This window comes from Electrophorus electricus, chromosome 21 (assembly GCF_041902795.1).
Source record: "Electrophorus electricus isolate QZ-2024a chromosome 21, ASM4190279v1, whole genome shotgun sequence".
NCBI lineage: Eukaryota > Metazoa > Chordata > Actinopteri > Gymnotiformes > Gymnotidae > Electrophorus > Electrophorus electricus.
Genome location: NC_137517.1, coordinates 1,702,501 through 1,727,500, shown reverse-complemented (window position 1 = coordinate 1,727,500; position 25,000 = coordinate 1,702,501). Strand labels below are relative to the sequence as shown.

At 46.5% G+C, this 25,000-nt stretch overlaps 3 protein-coding genes across 11 annotated transcripts in view; all 3 read right to left on the bottom strand.

Moving 5' to 3' along the window:
* The window catches only part of corin (corin, serine peptidase), a 38,780-nt gene extending 34,971 nt beyond the window's left edge, over positions 1-3,809 (bottom strand). The window contains exons 1-2 of one of the 4 annotated variants that reach the window (XM_035521283.2): positions 3,563-3,809; positions 1,316-1,460 (exon numbers count right to left, since the gene is read on the bottom strand). In XM_035521283.2, the coding sequence (XP_035377176.2) occupies positions 1,316-1,460; positions 3,563-3,622 (205 nt within the window). In that variant the 5' untranslated portion in view covers positions 3,623-3,809. Of the gene's footprint in view, positions 1-1,315; positions 1,461-2,460; positions 3,388-3,455 lie in introns of those variants that run through there. The other 3 variants (XM_081704456.1, XM_081704455.1, XM_081704457.1) reach the window with 3 other exon arrangements.
* A 211-nt stretch (positions 3,810-4,020) lies between these two features.
* Positions 4,021-21,108, bottom strand: nfxl1 (nuclear transcription factor, X-box binding-like 1). Of its 2 annotated transcripts, XM_027032990.3 has the most exons (23): positions 20,976-21,105; positions 20,312-20,501; positions 19,339-19,524; positions 18,927-19,036; positions 18,565-18,695; positions 18,298-18,476; positions 17,867-18,028; positions 17,583-17,683; positions 17,375-17,489; positions 17,096-17,220; positions 16,209-16,331; positions 15,966-16,056; positions 14,579-14,699; positions 13,642-13,801; positions 13,254-13,345; positions 12,950-12,971; positions 10,313-10,450; positions 9,546-9,712; positions 8,487-8,556; positions 6,749-6,853; positions 6,258-6,344; positions 5,208-5,261; positions 4,021-5,114 (listed from the first exon to the last, which is right to left on the bottom strand). In XM_027032990.3, exons 2-23 carry the CDS (start codon positions 20,490-20,492, stop codon positions 4,941-4,943), a joined length of 2,694 nt encoding a protein of 897 aa, XP_026888791.2. In that variant the 5' UTR covers positions 20,493-20,501; positions 20,976-21,105; the 3' UTR covers positions 4,021-4,940. The 2 variants fall into 2 exon arrangements, with proteins under 2 accessions (XP_026888791.2, XP_081560584.1); XM_081704458.1 differs by lacking the exons at positions 4,021-5,114; positions 5,208-5,261; positions 6,258-6,344 and adding an exon at positions 8,031-8,097 and having other exon boundaries at positions 20,976-21,108.
* Positions 21,109-21,334: 226 nt separating this feature from the next.
* The window catches only part of cnga1b (cyclic nucleotide gated channel subunit alpha 1b), a 7,761-nt gene continuing 4,095 nt past the window's right edge, over positions 21,335-25,000 (bottom strand). For 3 of the 5 annotated variants that reach the window (XM_081704459.1, XM_081704460.1, XM_081704461.1), the window contains 3 exons: positions 24,946-25,000; positions 23,683-24,833; positions 21,335-22,840 (listed from right to left, as the gene is read on the bottom strand). The exon at positions 24,946-25,000 is cut by the window's right edge and continues 52 nt beyond it. In XM_081704459.1, coding sequence (XP_081560585.1) covers positions 22,583-22,840; positions 23,683-24,833; positions 24,946-25,000 — 1,464 coding nt within the window. In that variant the 3' untranslated portion in view covers positions 21,335-22,582. The remainder of the gene's footprint in view (positions 22,841-23,682; positions 24,834-24,945) is intronic. The other 2 variants (XM_027032989.3, XM_081704462.1) reach the window with 1 other exon arrangement.

Genomic DNA, 25,000 nt, shown 5'->3' with positions numbered 1-25,000 from the left:
TCCTTCTCTCTCCCCCATTTCAAACACACCCACACTGCACCTCCTATGTGTGAAGTGTGCAGTTCAAACATACTTCATATCACAAGCAGAAGTACAGCCAATGACTGAAACACACACACACAGCACTGATTATGTTAGCACAGTGTGTGGGTGTTCGAACATGTGTTACCTTGACACCCAGAAAAATCTTCGCTGTAAGTGTGCACTGCGAGCACACAGTGGACAGCATGTATGTAAGGAACAACAGTCAGAGGCCATGAAGACTGTGTGTGTGTGGCATTTGCAGCCTGATGATGATGCCCAGGGAAGACAAGAAGTGTACATGTTAAAGCTAAACAAAATTTCATTTGATGATCATTATTGTAATACTGATCAGTGATCAATACTGTAATACTGACAGTACGCTCAGAAGCAAAAATGTGCATGTGTGTGCGTGTCTTTGTGTGTAATATTTAAAGCCTCAGGTATCTGTTTTGTTTTAATTAGGTTAAACCTGCTCCTGTGGGCATACACTCAGCGAGTCAGGGAGTCACCGCCAAGATAAAAGATTTTGCAGTGAAGCCCATGAGATGGTTCACCGTGCATTTGTGCCTAAGATTGTATCTTGAACATGGATTATACACACAATCCCACTGGTCTGACAGCACCCATGAACATGGATTATACACACAATCCCACTGGTCTAACAGCACCTATGAACATGGATTATGCACACAATCCCACTGGTCTGACAGCACCCATGAACATGGATTATACACACAATCCCACTGGTCTAACAGCACCCATGAACATGGATTATACACACAATCCCACTGGTCTGACAGCACCCATGAACATGGATTATACACACAATCCCACTGGTCTGACAGCACCCATGAACATGGATTATACACACAATCCCACTGGTCTGACAGCACCCATGAACGTGGGTTTTCTCGTCCAAGTCATTCAGAGTTATTGTAAAATCCTGACTGGTAGGTTTGTACCCATACGGCTTTATAAATCTTAATCTCCTTGCTTGCAGTGTTACATTCAGTTCTGCTTGAGGAGAGTAACACGCTGTGAGTGACTGACAGCAGACTGTCAATCAAGTGTGCTCATTTGAATATTTGGACCACGCCCACAGTTCTCAAACACCAACCAGGGGAACATAGCTGAGCAGTGTTACCACATTCCTGCCCTGATTTTTAATTCTAAGACCTCTGAATGTTTAACATAATAATCCAGTTTAGTGTCAGACAGTATTTTCTGAGTCTTTAAGGTCAGACAGTACATCCAGAGAAAAAGTGTGTGTGTGTGTGTGTGTGTGTGTCACCTGTGAAAGCCAGCAGCAGCGTGAGGAAGCAGACGAATCCGCACACACAGGGCAGGAGGATGAGCAGCAGCAAGCGGAGGTGCTTCACGGAGCCCAGCTTGTGTGCACACGAGTCGCCCATCACCTGCACGTCTGCCCTGGACACCTACGGCGCAGCAGCATGGAGCAGCAACATGAACACCACCCGCACCGTCTGCAGACTCAAGTGAGCTGAAACTACACGCTAATGTTTCAGCTCCTGTCAACACAGTCCAGGACAAATCTTCCGGCGTGAGAGTGGACCGGCGCCTCACGGGAGGAGGCCCGGAAACACACGCCGCCGAGGCACTGCTGAGCGCCGCGGCGACCGGCACCATCCCACGGACTCGAGTTAAAGGCTGACATATTCTGAGTGTGATGAGTCCGAACCCTGGAAACAAGGTTAGACTATTAGGTTTAGCGTCCATTTCAGTGGAGCCATTGTTGATGGTGAAAGCAAGATGACAAGATGAAAGACCCGCTACCCTCCTCGCCTCTCCTTTCATTGGAAAGTGCCGAGATCAGAATAACGTCCCTAAACGAGCGCGTGTAACGCTCGGGCCTGGAGATTCCAAACACGAACTAGAGTGCAAATAAAGCAGCTGAGCCCTCTGTGCGACCGCTCCACTAGTCTTTTTATCTTGGCTCTTCTAGTTTTACCAGCTTTTATAAGCTACTAGACGCCGCCGCTTCACGGCTTTGACAAGGCTGATGGAAACCCCATCACGCGCGGTGCCCAGGCGCTCTACAGGTGACGCATTCAACCAAATCTCAGACATTCACACGCGACAGAAAAACAGCACAGAAAGTTCACGGGCGAGTGATTAATTCAGCCAGTGAATCATAACGTATTTAATCCGATAAAATCTCTCCCAGAACTTTCCTGTAAAAGTCCTCCTGAATAAGAGTCGCGTCTATACCCGAGGAAACATCAGCTACGGGAGCGCAATAACGTTAATACAATTCATTAATTAACATTATTACTCGTTGCTGTTTTATTAATGTTAATGACCATCTAGACAGAAAACATACGTCTATAATATAACTATCGATAATGTAAAGCTACAAATAACCGCATCTAAACCATATTCTTCAGCCCGGAGCTTCACTGGTTATCAGCCTCGTACCTGGATCCACGTCGTGTTAATGATCTCTCTCCGACACGCCGCGGTCACAACGTCCTCCGGTAGCAGCACTTACGACGGGCATGACCGGGAGCCTACCGGCCCGCACACTGACGGTGCCCGGTACGGACGGGGCTCGCGTAACGCAGGGGGATCACGAACGCCGATTGCTCGCAAGAGTTTTTAACACGGTCCGTCTCCCGTGCGCTTACGGTAGCTCTCGCGACGCTGGGTCCTAAAGCTGCCCGGTAAACCGGGGTCGACGGTGAGGCTACGGAGAAGCGCGGACCGCTCGCTCGCCGCGAGTTAAAAATAACCGCGCAATGATATTAGCACGAACGCAGTCCTCAGCCCCACAGGTGGCTTTTTCGGGGTATTTAATTTCAGTATTATTTAACCGTCAATAGTTAATAAGTGCAAAATATACAATTAAACGAACATAACTATAATCTACGAGTTTGGGTTTTTATTCTCCTACACTGAAGATTGAATATATATTATTATTATACATTATAATACTGAGGTTGGGCAATATTCACCAGCCCGTCGGTACTAGGACCTTTGCGCGCTGAGCGCCCCACGGTTTGGCCGACTATTTTTAACCAGGTATTTTTCGCTTCAGACTTTCCACTCCTGCCAGGGGTTTGGGAGGTTGCCGGGGAATCGGAGCGCTCCGTCCGGAGAGGGAAGTTTATTTTAGGGACGAAGAAAAACCGGAGCCCAGGCGTCCACACACATTAACACATGCGTCAGGTGCACGAGCTGTCATTAAGCGCGCACCAGACAAAATAACGAGACGCTAAACGTGCACTCACGGGTGGACAGAAGCGCTTCAGACGTACAAATCATTATTTGTGAATACCGTTAAACTTGGTAATACCGGAATAAACCTTGGATTCCCGTTAACACTCAGCAATACAGAACTTTAAAACCTCACCATCGCCCGCAGATACGATTAAATAAAGTTAAAACGCTACAATGAAATAAGCGGCACTAACATTTGTGAAGCAGCCCCGATGTTTTCTCCGCGTGGCACGGCTATCATGGCCAATGTTAGCAAAAAGAGTAAAGTCTCCCCAGCAACGCGTCCGGTCCCGTGCCTTACCGCGGTCTGCTGGCACGGCTCCGCGAGACCCGGCGCGTGCAGCTGCTCGCTGGATAACATGACCGCAGCGCGGGAGCCCGTCTCGCGCGCCACAGCCCGTTCCTGTCCGTGTGCCCGTCTGCGCGTCCAGGGAGAGGTCGCGCTGATTTATCTGAATTAAGACTCGAGTCTCCCTCTCATGGCCTCACAGCGACACCCGTTAACTCCACCCTCGGCGCGATGCAGCCGAGTCAAGGGCGCACGTCTGGACGTGGGCGCGGAAACTTTACTGGTGCGCGTTGCGCGCTGGCGTCTCCAGCTTTAGTTACAGCCGCGGAGGCGACTGTGTGGGGCTCACCGCGCGAAAAACGAAGCCACATTCGCTTTACGTTCAGGATGATTTACGCGCACCGTGTTGCTTCTTCAGCCAACACGCCCCCCGCGACACGCGCACAACATAACGGAGACTGGAAACGAAACACCTTTAACTAAACGGCTTTATTAACGAGTTCAAACTTGCTTATCCTGCAAACATTATACAACTCTTGGTATTAAGGGAAAAGTACATTTGTCTTGAAATAATCTTTCCCAAAAAACAAAACAAAGTACCTCAGGAAGACTGAACATGAAAGGAGCTGTATAAACTTTAAATGTATACATCGCATTTGTACTTGAACAGAAGTCAACTGCCCTATAAAAGTTACGCGTTTATTAGTTTATATAACGAACTATAATTCTTATGTATTGTTTAATCAAATTCTGGTTTGGCAAGCAACAAGAAGCGGAGAATCCAACGTCACCAGTCAGACCCGAACCGAACCGAATCCGGAAGAAGTCGCGTGACTGTGGAAGGTTCCGCCTCCCCGGCTCGGTGCCGCAGCTGTGCGGCATGTTGCTGGCGTTGTGTGCGCACGTCTTTGCAGGGTCCACCTCCTTCAGGTCTTCTCCAGGGTGGGGCAGGGTTACAAGGCCTCACACTTGCTCCATGTCCCCCGAGGGGCAGTTCTTTCAGATCAGCCTCTTTTTACCTTTGGTGTCAGCCATGATGGACCGGGGCCAAGCAGTTCAATGGTCTGTTCCGGGATTACAAAAACCTGGACCGGATTTAGTCTGCGGCTCTCAGGACCGCGTGTGAGGGGTGAGTTTTCCCCAAACGCACATGATCCAGCTCACGAAGGCCTTGGTGAGCCAGGTGTGCGCCACACTATACAAAGAGCATTGCACTCTCTAAAACCACAATGAACACCACCAGACCTAGACCTCAGGTCTGTCCAAAACTGCAGGCATTACAAGACATGCGTGTGTGTTTGTCTGTGTGTGTATTTGCAGGTGTATTAGAGCAGCAGCATGGTGAATAGAGAGGTTAGTGTGGATTAATCCAGTGTCCTCTCTTGGTTCTCTACATGGTCTGCAGCAGATAGAAGGCTCCCACAGCCAATAGTGCACCACAGACGGGCACAAGGAGGTACTTCCTGTACTTAAGCCAAGCCCCTTCCTCTGGTTCCACCTCTGTGTTACGTCTGTTCTTCTTCCTTTTTCCCTTCTGACGCTTCTCAAAGGCCTCCAGCTCTGCCTGACACACACACACACACACAACCACCCACCCCATATTAATACACAGTATGCCAAATGAAGTGGCTGTTAGCTGTTCAGATTCAGTAATTACCTGATGCTTTTTCATTTCTTCTTCTTTTATTGCTCGCTCCTCTGCCTCTCGAGCCTGACAAACCCAAAAATACACACACACAAATAAATACACCCGCCCAGAAACACACACACACACCCAGAAATACACACACACACCCATAAATACACACAGACACATGAGAAGGGGTTATGCAGGGAGTGCAATATTCTCATGTTTGCCATTAGTTCTATGGTTCTGTAGCTAGTTGATGTGTCCCTGATGTGTGTTTGTGCATGCACACGTGACTCCTGCAGTGACAGTGCGTGCACACGTGACTCCTGCAGTGACAGTGCTCTAATGCCTCCTCTCAACTTCTTGTGGGAAAGCATAAATGAAATCAAAGAATCATGCTTTTTACACTGCCTCATAGGAATAAGTTACACTGTACAGTTTAGTGTTCTACTGCTCCAACACACCTGGACTAACCCTGCACTGTACAGTTTAGTGTTCTACTGCTCCAACACACCTGGACTAACCCTACACTGTACAGTTTAGTGTTCTACTGCTCCAACACACCTGGACTAACCCTACACTGTACAGTTTAGTGTTCTACTGCTCCAACACACCTGGACTAACCCTGCATTGTACAGTTTAGTGTTCTACTGCTCCAACACACCTGGACTAACCCTGCACTGTACAGTTTAGTGTTCTACTGCTCCAACACACCTGGACCAACCCGGCACTGTACAGTTTAGTGTTCTACTGCTCCAACACACCTGGACTAACCCTGCACTGTACAGTTTAGTGTTCTACTGCTCCAACACACCTGGACTAACCCTGCACTGTACAGTTTAGTGTTCTACTGCTCCAACACACCTGGACTAACCCTGCACTGTACAGTTTAGTGTTCTACTGCTCCAACACACCTGTTCATAGTCATCAACTAATCATCAGGTCATTTAGAGACCTGGACATGACTGCTCTAGAAGTAGTTCATAAAAATGCGTAATAAAATATTCAGCCATAAAGGGTGTTGATGTGAATTGTTTGTATTATATATGCCTGTGTGTGTGTGTGTACACACATTACCTCAGTATGTTTTCTCTGTAATTCTCTACAGGTATCATCACACAGCACCAAATCCTCTTCCTGCCGTGCACGAGAACACGAAAATTCCTGAAGCCACACAGATTTATTTTTAATTAGAACGTCAAGCCTTTCAGTCATATACTGACCCAGTGCTGCTCACTGGTAACATTACACTGTGGTGTGTGTGTGTGTGTGTGTGCGGGGTATCGTGTCTGTAACTACAGTGTAGTCACCCCAATCCATCACACACAGTCTGATGGACAAATATGGAAAAACCCAACTGTCTCTGCTCCACTAACACTGCTGTCTCAGGGGTGTGGACGTCGTGTGACTGGAAGACTTTTAGTTCTAAACTGTGTGTGTGTGTGTGTGTGTGTGTGTGTGCGCAAGGAATTTATTAGAGCTTTTGTGAGATGGTAAATTTGCTTTAACAGCTGTTAAGGTAAGTTTGTATAAATGTGTTGCCTAGTCTTTCTTTGCTGTGTGTCTACCTTTTTGATCCTCTTGCATGGACACTTCACTTTGACTCTCTGGTTGCAGGTGTCTGCACACTCCCCCTCATGGCACTGCTCCTTACAGCGATGACCACATTTCAGCTGCACACACACACACACACACACACACACACACACACACACACACACACACACACACACACACACACACACACACACACACACACACAGGCATACCATTCAGTCTTAACTGATCACATAGTTGAGGTTACATAATAGTTATTAATTACAAAGCCTTTAAAAAAAAAAAGACAAAAATGATAATACTTGACCACATTTTGCACAATCACTCCTGCCAACCAGAGGGAGTTTTGTAAATTAAGTCTGTGTAATTCAAATCTAAAAAATGTTGAGATGGACTTGACGCCATCTTAACCAGACAGTCCCAAACAGATTCAACAGAGCAACCCAAGACATCAAAAGACACCGAGGAGAGCCACAGAAAACAAACAGCACACACACACCACAGCCAACTGGCTGGCTGAGAAAGTCTTTGTCTTTCCAGGGGCTGTTCTGGATACCATGCAAGCCCTCTAGTTTCTTGGTTGTAATGGGTGTGTGTGTGTGTCATTCTAAGGCTGGAACAGAGCATTACTGAACAGAGTAAGACTTTCTCCCCCAAATCACAGTAAAGAACTCTTTAATCAAGCCTCTTTTTAGAGCAACAACATCTGTGACTCAATCAGAGATTTAAGCACTATAATGACCTCAGCAGGGAGGGGGTGGGAACAGCAGGAATAAGAGAGTGAGAGTGTGAGAGAGAGTGAGTGAGTGTGAGTGTATGTGTGAGAGAGAGAGAGAGAAGCACATGTACAAGAGCAGGAAGTTCCGTGTGGTTGTTTAAAGATGAAAGACTGTAAGTGTATGCAGATGAAGCAGAGATCAGAAATCGACCCGCAGGAGAAACCATAGGTCATACAAACACACACGCACGCACACACAGCCCTGATTTGGAGAAGCAGCGGGTTGTCCACCAGGTCTTGACCTGTTCCTGTCCTGAGGCTTCTACCAGTTCTTTTCTCTTCCGTCCAGGGCAATCACTTCATATTACGCTTCTGATCGCCATCATAATATGGAAGTGTTCAATGTTTACATCTCACACACACACACTGAATTTTATGCTGATCTTGGAAGAAGTACACAATGTATACACACTCTTACTTCAAGCAGTTCTACTTTCATTATGTTTTATTTTGATACTGAAATGTTATTTATTTATTTTGAATGGAACTACAATTGAAAAGTGTTCTCTATTCACCTTTTTGTATTTTATACAGCAATTTAATTTTTTCTTAGAAGAGTAACTGAAAATTTGTAGAAAGGCTCTAAATAAAAGGAAAAAAGAATCATGAGACAAACCATTTATTTGTTGAGTATATAATTCATAATGCAGTAAGAAATAGGTTTTTCAACATGGCCATTTTATAAACAACAATGTGATCTGTGTCGGGACATGAAATGACCCATATCGGGATATGAGATTATGGTCACATTGCTTAACCCGTTCTAATTTTTTCCACTCTCTAACTTTGGTCAAGCCCCCCCACCCCCAAGTCTGTGACACCTGATAAGAGTCTGAGAGATAACTGGAGGAATGTGTGTCATGTGCCTTGGAATTGTGACACTATGGAAGGCGTCAGGACAAGAAAACATGCCCACTGATAACTAATGACAGCCCCCCAGAACACACTGAAAATGCAGTACCCACACCCACCTGCTTAGGACACTGGTTTTTACAGGAGATGAGCCACTTCTTACCCTCGTCATCAGCAGAGGTCAATTTCCTACAGAAACAACCACAACATCTCAACTCAGCAAACGAGTGGTCATTCGTAAACAGTCCCCGTTTGGGTCTGTGTGGGTGCATGTGTGGGTATGTACTTACATGTGTGAGTGTGTGTGCAGGGGCTGGGTGGGTGTGGGTGTAGTTGTGTCTCACAGGCACTCGATGTACAGGGTGGTGATTTTGTGTCTGCTTGTGTGAGTGTGGTTGTGGTGGGCATGGTTGGGTGTGCGGGTGTGTGTGAGTGTGTGTGTGTGTCTCACAGGCACTCGATGTACAGGGTGGTGATTTTGTGTCTGCTTGTGTGAGTGTGGTTGTGGTGGGCATGGTTGGGTGTGCGGGTGTGTGTGAGTGTGTGTGTCTCACAGGCACTCGATGTACAGGGTGGTGATTTTGTGTCTGCTTGTGTGAGTGTGGTTGTGGTGGGCATGGTTGGGTGTGCGGGTGTGTGTGAGTGTGTGTGTGTGTCTCACAGGCACTCGATGTACAGGGTGGTGATTTTGTGTCTGCTTGTGTGAGTGTGGTTGTGGTGGGCATGGTTGGGTGTGCGGGTGTGTGTGAGTGTGTGTGTCTCACAGGCACTCGATGTACAGGGTGGTGATTTTGTGTCTGCTTGTGTGAGTGTGGTTGTGGTGGGCATGGTTGGGTGTGCGGGTGTGTGTGAGTGTGTGTGTCTCACAGGCACTCGATGTACAGGGTGGTGATTTTGTGTCTGCTTGTGTGAGTGTGGTTGTGGTGGGCATGGTTGGGTGTGCGGGTGTGTGTGAGTGTGTGTGTGTGTCTCACAGGCACTCGATGTACAGGGTGGTGATTTTGTGTCTGCTTGTGTGAGTGTGGTTGTGGTGGGCATGGTTGGGTGTGCGGGTGTGTGTGAGTGTGTATATCTCACAGGCACTCGATGTACAGGGTGGTGATTTTGTGTCTGCTTGTGTCTGTGGTTGTGGTGGGCATGGTTGGGTGTGCGGGTGTGTGTGAGTGTGTGTGTCTCACAGGCACTCGATGTACAGGGTGGTGATTTTGCAGTGGCAGCGCTGCCTGATCATCTGGGTGCAGGGCGGGCAGTTGCCACGGTGACAGGGCAGGGCACACGCGTGGGGACACCCAGCAGGGCGGGGCTTAGAGCAACTCTCTTCACACTGTTCACACTCCTTTCCAGCCTGTGTACACACACACACAAATTCTAAATATATTAGAATTCCGTATTCTATTGTAATGCTGTAGAACCCTTGAGAATGTTCTGAATTCTAGAATATTCTATTAAGTGAGCTCTACATCAAAGAAACAAGTTTGGACGTTCTAAACCTGGTTAGGGCCAACTCGTCTGCCCCAGGACGATGGATTTTACTGGTCTAGACACACACTCTCCTGATCTGAGGGTCTAGGTGTAACACTAGAAGGTTTTGGAGAGGCGCTCAGAACGAAACTTCCCACGGTGCTTAGCGGCAAACCCCATGAGTGGGGCATACAGTTCAAGCCATAAATACACTCAACATTTTCCACTGAAGGATTGGAAATACGTAAACACACTCTCGCACGCACGCACGCGCACACACACACACACACACACACACACACACACACACACACACACACACACACACACACACACCTCTCAATGTTCTGCACACACTGCAATCTAAACTCAGGCTAACCCTATAAGATGCTCATACACAAATAATTCAAATTCTAATAAAGACAAAATGACAGTGTTTACAAAGACAGAGAGAAAAAGACTGTGTGTAGAGAAGGTCATGTACCTCTTTCTTTTCACTGCTAGGGTCAGGGGTCACAGTGTGGCACTCCAGGCTGCAGGTATGGTTACCACAGGTCAAAGATCGCCCACACGGCCTGCCACATGAGAACGGGCCACGCACATGACAGAGGACAGGACTCACCTATGGCACCAAAAAAACAAAGCTAAAGTCAGCAGGGCAGTGAGTGTCCAGGAACAGGGGCGGACCTAAACTCTACAGTGAGGCGAGTGTCCAGGAACAGGGGCGGACCAATCTTAGACCAAACGAGAAGCCACTCAGCGAGCTCCAGCGCATCTGTAGTCCTCCAGCAGCACCTCAGGCTCCACCCCCCACAAACATATTGCTCCGCCCCACCCAGTACACAGCTCCACCTTCACCCCCACACTGCTCCATCCTGCAATCCCCCCCACACATTACTCCACCCCCCACTGGGTCATGTGGAAGGAGGCCAGGACTGAACTGTCTCAGCTCTCCAGCATGGAGGCTGTGGAAAGCTAAATAAACCTTGGGGGGAAAGACGGTCATTAAACAGCTGAGCACCATTATCCTGGTTCTCATTTGTTTGTACAGTAATCGCAGTCGTTTGTAGCAGCAAGTCTGGCTGTTACCACAGAACATCATCTCCCAAATTGAAAAGTCTTTGGTGCATGGGTCTAGATTGAAACACAGCAGTGGACAGCGTGAGGTCTGTACTTTCAGCAGTGGACAGCAAGAGGTCTGTACTTTCAGCAGTGGACAGCGTGAGGTCTGTACTTTCAGCAGTGGACAGCGTGAGGGCTGTACTTTCAGCAGTGGACAGCGAGAGGTCTGTACTTTCAGCAGTGGACAGCGAGAGGTCTGTACTTTCAGCAGTGGACAGCGAGAGGTCTGTACTTTCAGCAGTGGACAGCGAGAGGTCTGTACTTTCAGCAGTGGACAGCGAGAGGTCTGTACTTTCAGCAGTGGACAGCGAGAGGTCTGTACTTTCAGCAGTGGACAGCGTGAGGTCTGTACTTTCAGCAGTGGACAGCGTGAGGTCTGTACTTTCAGCAGTGGACAGCGTGAGGTCTGTACTTTCAGCAGTGGACAGCGTGAGGTCTGTACTTTCAGCAGTGGACAGCGAGAGGTCTGTACTTTCAGCAGTGGACAGCGTGAGGTCTGTACTCTCTCACTCTCTTGGTACTGGTCTGGCATGGTGAGCAGTGTGCTGTGGGCTCTTGTTATACGGCTCAGTCACTGTGCTCTGGTAAAGCACGGCTGGGTGATAATGAAAAGAACGATAGCTGCAGGTGGAGTGGATGAGCGCGGTATGCATGTGCTGGGACAGTTTAAAACAGCTGTGGGTGGAACAGGCTCTGACTGGCTGGGTCTGGGAAACTCCAGTGTTTGTGTGGACCAGGTGCTGAGCAGAGGAGTTGGAGTCAGAATGCTGACAGTGGCTGACTGGCTAATTAAAAGATGTTAGAGCAAACAAATCCTCCTTATGACAGAATCCCATAGAAACTACCCCAGCCATACATACAGCACAGAAAGACCTCCGTGTTTCACACCATCCCACACAAACCACAGCAGTGACGACAAAGGGAATGGCGGAATCTGATGAATTCTAGGGGAGGGTGGTGATGTCAAAGGAAGGATACAGGGTAGCACAATGATGTCATAAAGGAAACAAATGAACAGCGTGGTGATGTCATAAAAGGTCAAATCCTGTAGAACAATTAATGCAGTGATGATGTCACAAAATAAACTGTACAGAAAGGAAACAGGGCAGGAGAGTGAGGACATAAAGCAATGTTTCTCAGCCCAGTCCTCCCAGGTTAAACACCTCCTAAGACACAGGAACCACCCCAAGTGTTTAACAACACCGAATGCCCCGAGGACTGGGTTGAGAGACACTCTCATGAAAAAAAATTAATTTAAATTTGATTGAGGATCCCTGTCATAAGGGAATGCAGGACAGCCTGGTGCAGAAAACAGTGGAATTCAGAAGGACACTGCTGCATGAGAACCAGTTTGAACTTGGAAGCAGAGTGCTGTGCTAACCTGCCTGACAGACCCATCTTACCCCACCATGCATTCAAGTTATAAAGGGTACATGACTTTAAGCCCTTTATGAGGAGTGAAGGCTGAGTGTCACTGCACAGTAGCACAATTCTCTAAAGCTTCATGGAGGACGTCTCATGGAGAAAATGGAGCGACAAAGGCTTGTAGCTGCACCTGTCTCACTCCTGCAGTGATTAAGAACACTCTCTCCCTGTCTCACTCCTGCAGTGATTAAGAACACTCTCTCCCTGTCTCACTCCTGCAGTGATTAAGAACACTGTCTCCCTGTCTCACTCCCTGCAGGTTCCAGTTACTGCACAACAACAGAACACAGAACAAGTGCACAGAGCTCGCCACTGCACCCCCGCCCGCCTGGCTGGCATTTCAGCAGGGCACTGAGATTAGACTGCATAACCTTCAGCCTCATCAGAACCGCTGGGCCACCAGAGAGAGAAAAACAACAAGAAATAACGAGAGAGATCAAGTGAACAATGAACAAGGAAATAAAGAAAGATTGAGAACAAGGGGCAGACCTTTGATGTAGCAGAAGGCTGTGTGTGTGTGTGTGTGTGTGTGTGTGTGTGTGTGTGTGTGTGTGTGTGACAAATAAAACATTACCTCATGTTTCCCAAGACAGGCCCTGTAGAGAGAGCAATATACAAAATATTACAATGTTTACTTGAAGCTGTCATGCATGCACACACACAGCTGAAAATACACACACACAAAAATGTATGCTGCATATTACAAGCTATGGCAGGGTTAATTTGGGCACTCACCACAGAGACATTGTTTTAATACTGGGAGTGTGACGCTGAGAGGGTGTGGGAGTCTGTCAGTTTATAGTTCTTTCTTTAAATTGTGTATAGGAGTGCAGAGAGGGAGAGTGAGTGTGTGTGTGTGTGTGTGTGTGTATACATACGTGGGTATAGGGACCTGACAGGGAGGGCAGGGTAAAGCCTTGCATTCAAACGCTGGAGCTGATGGCTGCTCCCATGGACCAGCTAACTGACCCTGGAATGAACACAAACACACACAGACACAGATGGGAGGGTGAGTGAAGCTCTCTCAACCATCATCCTGTGGTGCACTTTATGTTACACTTTTGGGATCCCCAGTTTCCCTGCTTGAAGCTGGGAAACGGGGGTCAAACACTACATACTAGACCACATATCACACCACACTAGACCACATATCACACCACACTAGACCACACTAGACCATATCACACCACATCACACCACACTAGACCACATCACACCATACCACACCGTACTCCATCATAGTTCGGCATTGTGTGGTGGTCTTACCTGGGGGTGGGCTTTGAGGAGCACCTGGTCGTGGCAGGGCTGGGGGCACAGGTGTGTGCAGGCAGGCAGGGGCAGCTGGCACTCCTGCTTACAGGGTGGGCAGGAGCCAAAGTGGCACCTGTGGTGCTCACGAGAGGAGTGGTGGCACGAAGGGGGCTTACTGCACGCACACACACACACACACACACACACACACACACACACACACACACACACACACACACACACACAGATGCACATTATATATACACATTATATATACACATAAAAATAATAAACGCACACACACACACACAGATGCACATACACACACACATTATATATACACATAAAAATAATAAACGCACACACACACACACAGATGCACATACACATACACATTATATATACACATAAAAATAATAAACGCACACACACACACACAGATGCACATACACATACACATTATATATACACATAAAAATAATAAACGCACACACACACACACAGATGCACATACATACACATTATATATACACATAAAAATAATAAACGCACACACACACACACAGATGCACATACATACACATTATATATACACATAAAAATAATAAACGCACACACACACACACAGATGCACATACACATACACATTATATATACACATAAAAATAATAAACGCACACACACACACACAGATGCACATACACATACACATTATATATACACATAAAAATAATAAACGCACACACACACACACAGATGCACATACACATACACATTATATATACACATAAAAATAATAAACGCACACACACACACAACGTGCAGAAATATAAAAACAAACGCAACTGCCCGCAGATGCAGACACGATTAGGTACGTAGACGCACACACACAGATGACAGATGATTATTAACTGTTTATGGTATATGCGTGAGTGTGTGTGTGTGTGTGTACCTGCACAGTTCTCTACACCGTGGGGGTTTGGTGCTCTTCTCTCTCCCACAGGGAACACTCAGAGATGTGGAACCACAAGCACACTTTACCTGCACCACCTCAGGACAGGGGTAACAACTCCCTAACACACACACACACACACACACACACACACACACCACGATTACAAGCTCAGACGTCAATATAAACACTCAGTTGTAAATGACAGAGTTGCTCCGTAGGGTTTGAGTTGTCTGGTCACATCTGATTGGACAACATGCTGATGACTGAGGAAGAGGAGGAAGTTTCAGCAGGAGCGGGTGGGTTTTTTTTGCCGTGATCACTGCAGTTTGGGGAGGACTATAGGTCACTCATTTCCTTGTAACCAATCAAAAATGAGCTAAGGCATTTATTTCCTTCTCCCTTTACAATTTTAGTATGTGCAACCAATCAGAAAGGCTGCCTTCAGTGAGAGGGTTTACTTTAACGGACATTTAAAACTCTACCACCGCCTCAGTTCACTACGTGATGTCTCATGGACCTGCAGGACACAAACGTGTCCCCGTCACGCGCTGCCGTGACCTGCAGGACACGCACATCCTCGTCAGATACAGCTGACATTTACATGGGCACGCCCCCATTGTCTCAACCACAGCGCTCTACAGCGCTTACAATCTCACCTCCAGGCAACCCATCGCCACGACGACAGACAGGGAGAGAGAGAGAGAGTGAGATATCAGATTCATCAGCCAAGGTAGCGATGACCTATAGACTACAACTCCCTGACCTCTTTTCTGCTCAGTTATCTCTCTCAAACACGTGCGCACACACGCACACAAATTAAAGGTCAATGCATCAGAATCGGCGCTGGACATGATGGGGTCTTCACTTTTGTACGCATGATGTAGCCACACACTAGTCCCTGTGTGGCAGCACCATGCGTGGGGAACAGGGGGCGCTGTGGAGCGCCACAGAACTAGAAACCTTCATCACTTCAGTGCACTCAGTGTAAAGTACTGTGTAAATGAAATGTAAAACATTTTATTTTTAAATGGCCACATAAATATAGGCATGTCTAAATAAAGCATATTTAGCATTTTAATGGAATTTTAAAAGTACCAAAATCATGAACTAACATACAGGGAAATGTCTGATATGTGGGTTTTCACTGCAAAAGCTCTAGCGATGCTACCTGAATTTGAGCTGGACTGTCCTGGAGACAAATTCTTCTACTTTATCCCAGGCATTTTTTTTGTTTGTGTTAAAATATTGTTCCAAAACGTGACCCTTGACCTCAGCTGGATGGACAGGGAAAACAAACCATTCTGGGGACAGTTAATGTGAGTGTGTTTTTATATTAGTCTATGTGCATGTGCTGATAGGTGTGTGTGTGTGTGTGTGTGTATACCTGGATGACACACCGAGGGACATTTGTGGTTCCTGCAGCCCAGGGTTCTGCCACAGCTCAGATCGCACGGTGGACATTTACCAGGGCAACACTACCAACAAACACACACAAACATGTGCATGCACACACACAAAGTCTAGTCATAAGCACAACTTTAGTAACATTTAAAGTGTGTATGAGTGTTGAAAAATAAACAAACATTCATAACTAGTAATGTCAGGAAAACAGTGTGCGTGCGTGTACCTTTCTTCTGCACTGATGTCTGTTACAGTTGCGTGTCTGGCTGCACTTGTTCTCACACAGATACTCCTTATGGCATGGCATAGACTTGCTGTAGCGTCCACAACGACAGTGCTTCTCTACCTCCTACACACACACACGCATGCAAAAGCACACGCACACACACATTCTGTGATGGGCATTTGCTTGCTTTCTTATAGCATTTCATTCTACTGAATCAGCCCAAAGTGCTGATGTGATGTAGGTGACTGAGAGGCACACAGGAGGGTCCAAAACAGAAGCAGATGGATGTGCGTGTGTATGTATGTATGTATGTATATGCATGCATGCATGTGTGTGTGTGTGTGTGTATGTGCGCGTTTATGTATGCATGTATGTATGTACGTACGTACATACGTGTCTATGTATATGTGCATGTATGTATGTATATGTGCATGTATGTATGTATATGTGCATGTATGTGTGCGTATGTATGTATATATGTATGCATGTGTGCATGCATGCATGTATGTGTGCATGTGTATGCGCTTACGTATGTATGTGTGCATGTGTATGTATGCATGCGTATGTATGCTTGCATGTGTGTGCGTATGTATGTATGTGTGCATGTATGCATGTGTTTGTATGTATGTATGTATGTATGTATGTATGTATGTATGTGTGCGTGTGTATATATGTATGCGCGTGCGTATGTATGTGTGCATGTGTATTTATGTATGCGCGTGCAAATGTATGTATGTGTGTATGTATGTATGTATGTATATGTATGTATGTATGTATGTATGCATGCATGCATTTGTGTATGCATGTATGTATGTGTTTGTATGTTTATGTGCATGTGTATGTATATATATGTGCATATGTGTGTGCACACGTGTGAGATTATGTACCTGTCTGCAGGTTTCACAGGGTCCTCTGTGGCAGCGCATGGAACAGGTGTGTAAACCACAGTCCAGCTTCTTATCACAGGTGTCCCCACAGGTAGGAACGTCAACAGTGCAAGGCAATGCACACTCTGGCGCGCACACACACACGAACAGTTCAAAAGGTCAGGGCTGTATTTGGTGTGTAACTCACTGCTCTCTTAGCAGGGGAAAGTCTAACACTCTGGTCTGCTCCCGCACACACACACACACACACAAACACACACACACACACACGCAACTCACTGCTTTTGCCACAGGGGCAGGTCCGGTTCACTGCGCGGGGACACTCCCCACACACATCTGTATGACACACACGCTCACACGTGTGATTCCCGCATGTCAATGGACGGCCACACACCTGCACAGATAGAAGATGTTACACACACACGCACGCGCATCACTTAAGGACCATATGGTGACAGGGGGTTAAAGGTGAGAGGTGAAAGGTCACCTGGTCACAGTGCCAGACTGGACTGGCACACTGGCGCTCTGCCTGTTTCCTGCCACACACACACTTCTGCCTACTCACTCTAGGACACGGCTCACACATACCTGTGTTCTCACACACACACACACACACACACACACACACACACACACACACACACACACACACACACACACACACACACACACACACACCCAGTGGGGAGGGGATGTTATTAATATAACAGGTATGTGCTGTACAGACTTGGTTACCTGCAGGATAGGTGTGTGAGGTGTGGAGCAGGTTACCTGCGTGGCAGGTGTGTGTACAGGTGTGTGTCCTGCAGGGAAGGGTGCGGTTACAGATCTTCCCACATGTCCAGGCTTTATTACTGCAGCGGCGGGGCACAGGGGCCGCCTTCCCACACACACACGACACACTCACCATCTTAGGACATGGAGGACAAGGACCTGAAATACACACACACACACACACCCCACACACACACAAACACACAGGCAGACGTGCAGACACACACGCACGCGCACACGCACGCCCATTTAGTCTTTTACATTTTCCAAACATGGGAGCTCAAAACTACACTTAACACATGAAGAGTTTCATTCCAAATGCTGTACATTCACTGGACACTATTTTGGTTATTACACTTCAGTCTTGTGTTATAATGTTTATTATGATTTTCATCTTTCCGAGAGTGCATGACAGAGAGCGCGTGTACCTGGATGGCAGAGCAGCAGACAGCGGTGTCCGCAGGGCGGTTTGAAGTCTCTGTCACACACCTGGCCACAGGAGTGTGGGAGGAGCCAAGGGTCTGGCACAGGGTCCGCCTCCTTCCCACAGTAACAGTAGTAACGAGTTGGTGTCTGCTGAGAAGAATACTCATACCTACACTTAGGACTGAGGCAGGGGGGGGGCAGAGAGAGGGTTATTCAGTAATACTCAGTAACATGAGCTTGTGGTGACAGGTGTGGGGACAGGTCCTCACCATGGCCAGGGGTGGTTTTTATTCCCAAAATCCTCGTCTGTTGCCGAGGAGACCAGAAAGATGGAGTCTTTAGCCCATTTCTGAATACAGGGGATGTGGAAGATACAGTAGCATCCAACACAGCTCCACACCTGCAGAGGGAAACGGACAGAGAGGCCTGGACTGTTGAGTGTGTGACAGAGAGAGAGTGTGTGTGAGACAGAGAGAGTGTGTGTGTGTGTGTGTGAGAGAGTGTGTGTGTGTGATTTCTTTGATTTCTCTTCATAAAGGCAATGCAGACGAAGCAGACTCTGTGTGCATATGTTGTGTTCTCTTAAAAGAGTCGATTCAAAGGCAGGCTGTGTGTGTGTGTGTGTTCTAACCGCTTGTGTTCTCTTGACGGAGGCAATACAGATAAGGCAGGTAACAGCTCCAGACTGAAATGCCTCGTTCAGGTACTGACGAGTGTGCTCCAAATCTGACACGTCTCCTCCTGACCACACACACACACACACAAATTAGACCATCAACATCCAGTCTACCTTAGAAAAAAATATATAAATCTTGCATCATTCAATATACAATCATCTACACCCCAACAAACACCACAGAATGAACTACATCCCAATAAAATACACCCCAACAAAGACCACAGAATAAACTACACCCCTCACAAACACCACAGACTAAACTACAACTACAAGTTTCCTTGTTGGACCTTCTGGTCCTGATTGCAAGTCCCTGTGAATGGACTGATGGTGTGTGAAGGAGGTCAAGAGAACGTTCATTTCTGACCCGTCTGGCTAGCATAGGTGGTGAAGGTCGACTCCAGGATCCGGCCTCGCTTGACGAGCCCAGCGTTATCGTCATCAGCATCATCATCATCTTCAGAGGAAGAGCTGTACTGTTTCTCAGCCAGACGCTGAGCTGCAGCCTGATTGGACCTCCTGATCGCGTCAAATCTTGACTGAGGAGACGTGGCTTCAAAGGAGAAACCCACAAAACAGCACACACGACTTCACCAGAGAACTACACACAGGCCCAAACACACGGGTTCACCAAAGAACTGCACATAGGCCCAAACACACACGTTCACCAGAGAACTACACATAGGCCCAAACACACGAGTTCACCAGAGAACTACACATAGGCCCAAACACACGAGTTCACCAGAGAACTACACATCACTGCAGACATTCTGACTGGCAGCTCGATCATACAGCCCAAGAACCGACGTCCATGTGCCTGTGCTCACTGGGGTCTGATCTACATACTTCATACTTCACATGCATTAAGGAGAGGTTTTTCTAACGGTAATATTAACAAATCTGATTTTTTGTGCTCTGATGCACTGTCAGGCTGTTGTTTAAGCTACAGCATGGCAGCCTGTGGGTTTGTGTTCAGCTACAGCGTGGCAGCCTGTGGGTTTGTGTTCAGCTACAGCGTGGCAGCCTGTGGGTTTGTGTTCAGCTACAGCGTGGTAGCCTGTGGGTGTGTGACAGTCTCAGAGTCGCAGAGCTTGTGCGCCAGTGTTCCAGCCTTGCTCCTGTGCAGTTTGCTGCCCCAGGCTGAGCACATGATGTTAGAGGACACTGCGCTCAAACTGAATATACTTGCCATCATCTAGGGTTTTATTTTAGGATCGAAGCTTTTAACATTTATATTGACTGAAATACTTTTTTACTCTGGGAAGGATTTTTTTTTTAAATACTCTAGAATAATCCTGAACACCAATATCATGCTATCCAACATGAAGAGGTCCCCCTACCTTGCCTGGGTGGAGATTGTGCTTTGGGTACCATGGTTACAGCAGAACTGCCCCTGTCCTGCCCCTCTCTCATCCCTCTATTGTCGGTCCGGGGTCGACATGCTGACACGTCACTGGGAGTCTGACCTCGACTCTGACCTCGCCCGCGGCCTCTGCCCTGCTGTCGCCAGGCGGGTTCCATGGAGATGACCTAGGCAACGTAATACGGAGAAAATGGAAAAAGACCACGACAAGTGCAACGCTTTATGGCAGAGCACAGAGTCCAGGCGTCCTGACTCAGTTCTCAGCCCTGCATAGGATGTCTGCTTTGGCCGAGACTTCACTGAAACGCTTCTAGCACAAAAGCACCAAATCTATGAACCAGGCTCCGTGGTCGCCCAGGACAGCAGAAGTCAGTCAGTAGCTGCCAGTGTTCTTGGCAGCTAGGTTAATGCTAGCTAAGTTAATTAACTGGCTACAAACTGAACATTTCAAAAGGTGTTCAGGTTATTTAGGGTACCAGAGAAGCTTGCTGGCTTCATATTCACGTTATTAATCTGGCTAGACAGCTAACGGCTAGTCATTCATGTTGATTAGCCACTAGCCAATACCTCAGCTAACTGGCTAAATTATTAAGAACCGTGAATCGGATAACGTTAACGGGAACAAATCCGTCACCACACACTCCGTTAGGTCCTCCGGTGCGTTTTCTGACAGAACTTCGTTATTTTCTGCTATCGGAAAGCTTGAAGACGTTTCGGTCGAGCTGACGAAAAGCTACCGGGCTCCCGCGTTCAGTTGACAGGCGCGAGCTGAACGGACCGCGACGAATGCTGGGAATTGTAGGACTTCATCCGTTCTGTTTATATTATAGTAGAGAGGAAAATGGCTCTTTGCAAACTACAACTCCCGTCTTTGTCAAAAACTCGCAACGTGTCATGCAGAGATTCACTTATAGGGCGATTTAATCATTTATTTATTTATTTATTTGTTTGTTTATTATTTTCTTTACAAGTAACATTTCAGATGCAGGGAGACTAAAGGTCCTTGTGCAAAAATATTTTATTCGTTATGGTTTTCTTTATATTTGGTTTGGCGTGTACATACACTGGATACAAGCAAAGTAGGCCTATGTCTTACTGTTTTACAGCTCACATACAGTAATCGCAACATACAGTATCAGTCATATTCTAGTTTTCACTTTGAATAGTTATGCCAATGTGCTATTCAGAATGGACAATTGCTGTTAAAATGTGCACTAGGGGATACCACAGTGTAATTTAAGATAAACTTCTTACATCAGAAAGGCAGGTCACTCTTGACTGCAGTGCCTATGCTACTGACCGCTATTAACACAAACCTCTGCAGCAGTTTTACATGTTTAACAAGAGTTTACATGTTTTATAACCTAAACAACAGCTAGAGACAAGTTTGGTGACTCTAATTTAACTACATTTATAAAATACCATATAATACACCTTTGAGTCAGTGTCATTTACATATGAACAACATACTAAAATATATTACACATAAGTTACATGTTTGGTTTTAAAAAAGCCTTACAGTATTCTATTTGATCGTCAAATATTTTCTTAATAATATTGTTTGGTAGTAAACTCAAACAGCTCCATTCAGGCCGTAGAGAAACTGAGTTCCACATCAGTATAAAATAAGCAAATACATTTGAAATGTAAAGAGCTGCATTGTTACAAAGCAGGTGTGGGAGATCAAAGCTGCTCCTTCACCTGCTCCAGATAAAGCCCAAGCTAGTTTCTCAAACAACAACAAACACCAAACGCTAGCTTCTCAAACAACAACAAACACAAAACGCTAGCTTCTCAAACAACAACATCAAATGATAGCTTCTCAGACAAAAACAAACACCAAACGCTAGCTTCTCAGACAACAACAAACACCAATCCCTAGCTTCTCAAACAGCAGCAAACACCAAACGCTATCTTCTCAGACAACAACAAACACCAAAAGCTAGCTTCTCAAACAACACCACCAAATGCTAGCTTCTCAGACAAAAACAAACACCAAACGCTAGCTTCTCAAACAGCAGCAAACACCAAGGCTAGCATCTCAAACAACAACAAACACCTCAAGAGGTTTAACAACTTCACTGTGAGCCTAGTGTCCAAACGCACAAGCCCTGTGGAGGAGTGGCATTAGACTCCCGTGTTCCTGTCCTGGTCCTTTTCCACAGTGAGTTCTTCCCTTTCAGTCTGAGCACTGTGGGCACAAACACACAACTTGTCCTCTGCTTCTCCTCCTTCTTCTCCTCTTCTTCTACACCTCCTCCTTCTCGAGCGTGTCGGAGGTGGCCCCGCGGGTGGAGGAGGTGACCGTGCTCTCCAGCTTGGCGATGCGTCTCTTCAGGCGGTTCTGCTGGGCCTCGTGCTGGGCGAGGAGCCGAGCGACCCGCGTCTGCATTTCCTCCAGCACGCTGCCGATCCTCAGCACCTTCTCCTCTGTGTCCTCGGGGTCCGGGCCCTGCTGGGCCACCTCCAGGTCCAGCAGGTTGTCCTGCAAAATGACAAATGAAGACTAAAAAGTGTAGCTGGATTAAAGTGTTTCTCTTAATTACATATTCATAATAGGTTTATTATATCTTATATTCCAAAAAAAGTTTTAAATATTGTTATTTATCTCATGAACCGTAAGCACTGAGCTGCATTTTATATGTACAAAAAGTGTCATGACAAATAATTTTAATGTTATTAATACTAGTATGTATGTGGAGTCTGTGGAAAGTCCCTGGTAATGATGGAGGGGTAAAGGGACAGTTACTCTGACTTGTAATAATAATGCCTTCATAAGGATGTGACTCTATCTTAATAATAATAATAATAAATAATACCTTTATAATAATAATAATAATAACAATAATAATAATGCCTTCATAAGGATGTGATTATATCTTAATAAATAATAATAAAATCTTTATAATAATAATAATAATAGTAATAATAATACGTTCATAAGGATGTGACTATATCTTAATAAATAATAGTAATACCTTTATAATAATAATAATAATAATAATAATAATTAACAATAATAATACCTTTATAATAATAATAACAATAATAATAATAATAATGCCTTCATAAGGATGTGACTATATCTTAATAAATAATAATAATATCTTTATAATAATAATAATAATAGTAATAATAATACCTTCATAAGGATGTGACTATATCTTAATAAATAATAGTAATACCTTTATTATAATAATAATTAACAATAATAATACCTTTATAATAATGATAATAATAATACCCTCATAAGGATGTGACTATATCTTAATAATAATAATAAATAATAGTAACTTTATAATAATAATAATACCTTTATAATAATAATAATAATAATAATAATAATACCTTCATGAGGATCTGTCGCCCCTTCTCCTCCAGCAGGGCCTTGGCTTCTGGATACTCCTTCATCGCCTCCATCAGGTCGTCCTTGGACAGGCAGAACAGGTCCGAGTATCCAATGCTCCGGATGTTGGCCGTCCTGCGGTTGCCGGCTTTGCTGCCTTTGATGTTGAGGATGCTGATCTCTCCGAAGTAGCTGCCATCACTCAGGACGACAAACTGCGTGACCCCGTCGTCGGCCACCACGGCCAGCTTTCCCTCCTTGATGATGTACATCTCGCGGCCGATGTCGCCCTTCTTGCAGACGTAGTCGCCGGGGCCGTAGACCTGCGGCTGCAGCTTCAGCACCAGCTCCACCAGCAGCCCGGCCTCGCAGTCCGCAAAGATGCGCACCTTCTTCAGCGTGTCCAGGTGCACATTGATGGCCACCTCCACTCGCAGCTTGTCCGGCAGGAACTTCAGCACCTCCCGCTCGTCCACCGCCTTTTTGTTGGTCCACAAGTAGTCGAACCACTTGATGACGCGCTTCTCCAGGTCTTTGGTGACCTTCCGGAAGCTCATGTACTGCTTGATGGCATCAATGCGGGCCTGGAAGTCGGCCCGTGCCGCGTTCATGTTGGTGATCATGGAGCCCACGTTGCCAACGATGGTGGCAAAGATCAGCACTCCGATCAGGAAGTCGGCCACCACGAAGAAGTACTCGGAGTTTTTCTCCGGGGGCGGAGTCTCACCGATAGTGGTGAGGGTGAGGGTAGACCAGTACATGCTGTACGCGTACTTCCTGACCAGCCGGCCGAACTCCGGGTCCGCTGGGTCCGGGTAGACGAACCTGTCGGCCCCGAAGCCGATGGCTTTGGAAACGGAATAGTAGAGGCAGGCATTCCAGTGTATGATAATGACGATGTACATGACAAGGTTGGAGATTCGGAACACGTTGGGGAAGTTGGTCCGCGTCTCCGTCCGCTGGAAGAACTCGAACAAGCGATTGACACGAAGGAGCTTGTTCATGCGGATCTCCGGGTACTTGATGCCGAAGTAGAGGTACAAAATGTCCGTGGGGATCATACAGATCAGGTCTAGTCTGAACTGGGAGCTCCCCTTGTACCGTGCTCGTAGCTTGAGTTCATCTTTAACCAACAGACCCTGCTCCAGATACCCTACACACACACACACACACACACACACACACACACACACAGGGTAGCAGTGGTCAGAATGAAGCTGTAGTGTTGTAGATGTTGAAAGGGACAACCGTAGTCCAACGCTCACCTGTCCGAGTCCTGAAGATCATGTCTGCCAGGTAGGTCATGTCCGACACGAAATC

Excerpts from the sequence above, each read along its gene's own strand:
- nfxl1 (XM_027032990.3), bottom strand. The coding sequence starts at position 20,492 with ATGGAACCCGCCTGGCGACAGCAGGGCAGAGGCCGCGGGCGAGGTCAG. Across the intron at positions 17,490-17,582 it reads CAGTCTGGCACTGTGACCAG|GTGTGTGGCCGTCCATTGAC; the intron begins GTGACCTTTCAC and ends CTATCTGTGCAG. Across the intron at positions 5,115-5,207 it reads AAGAAATGAAAAAGCATCAG|GCAGAGCTGGAGGCCTTTGA; the intron begins GTAATTACTGAA and ends TGTGTGTGTCAG.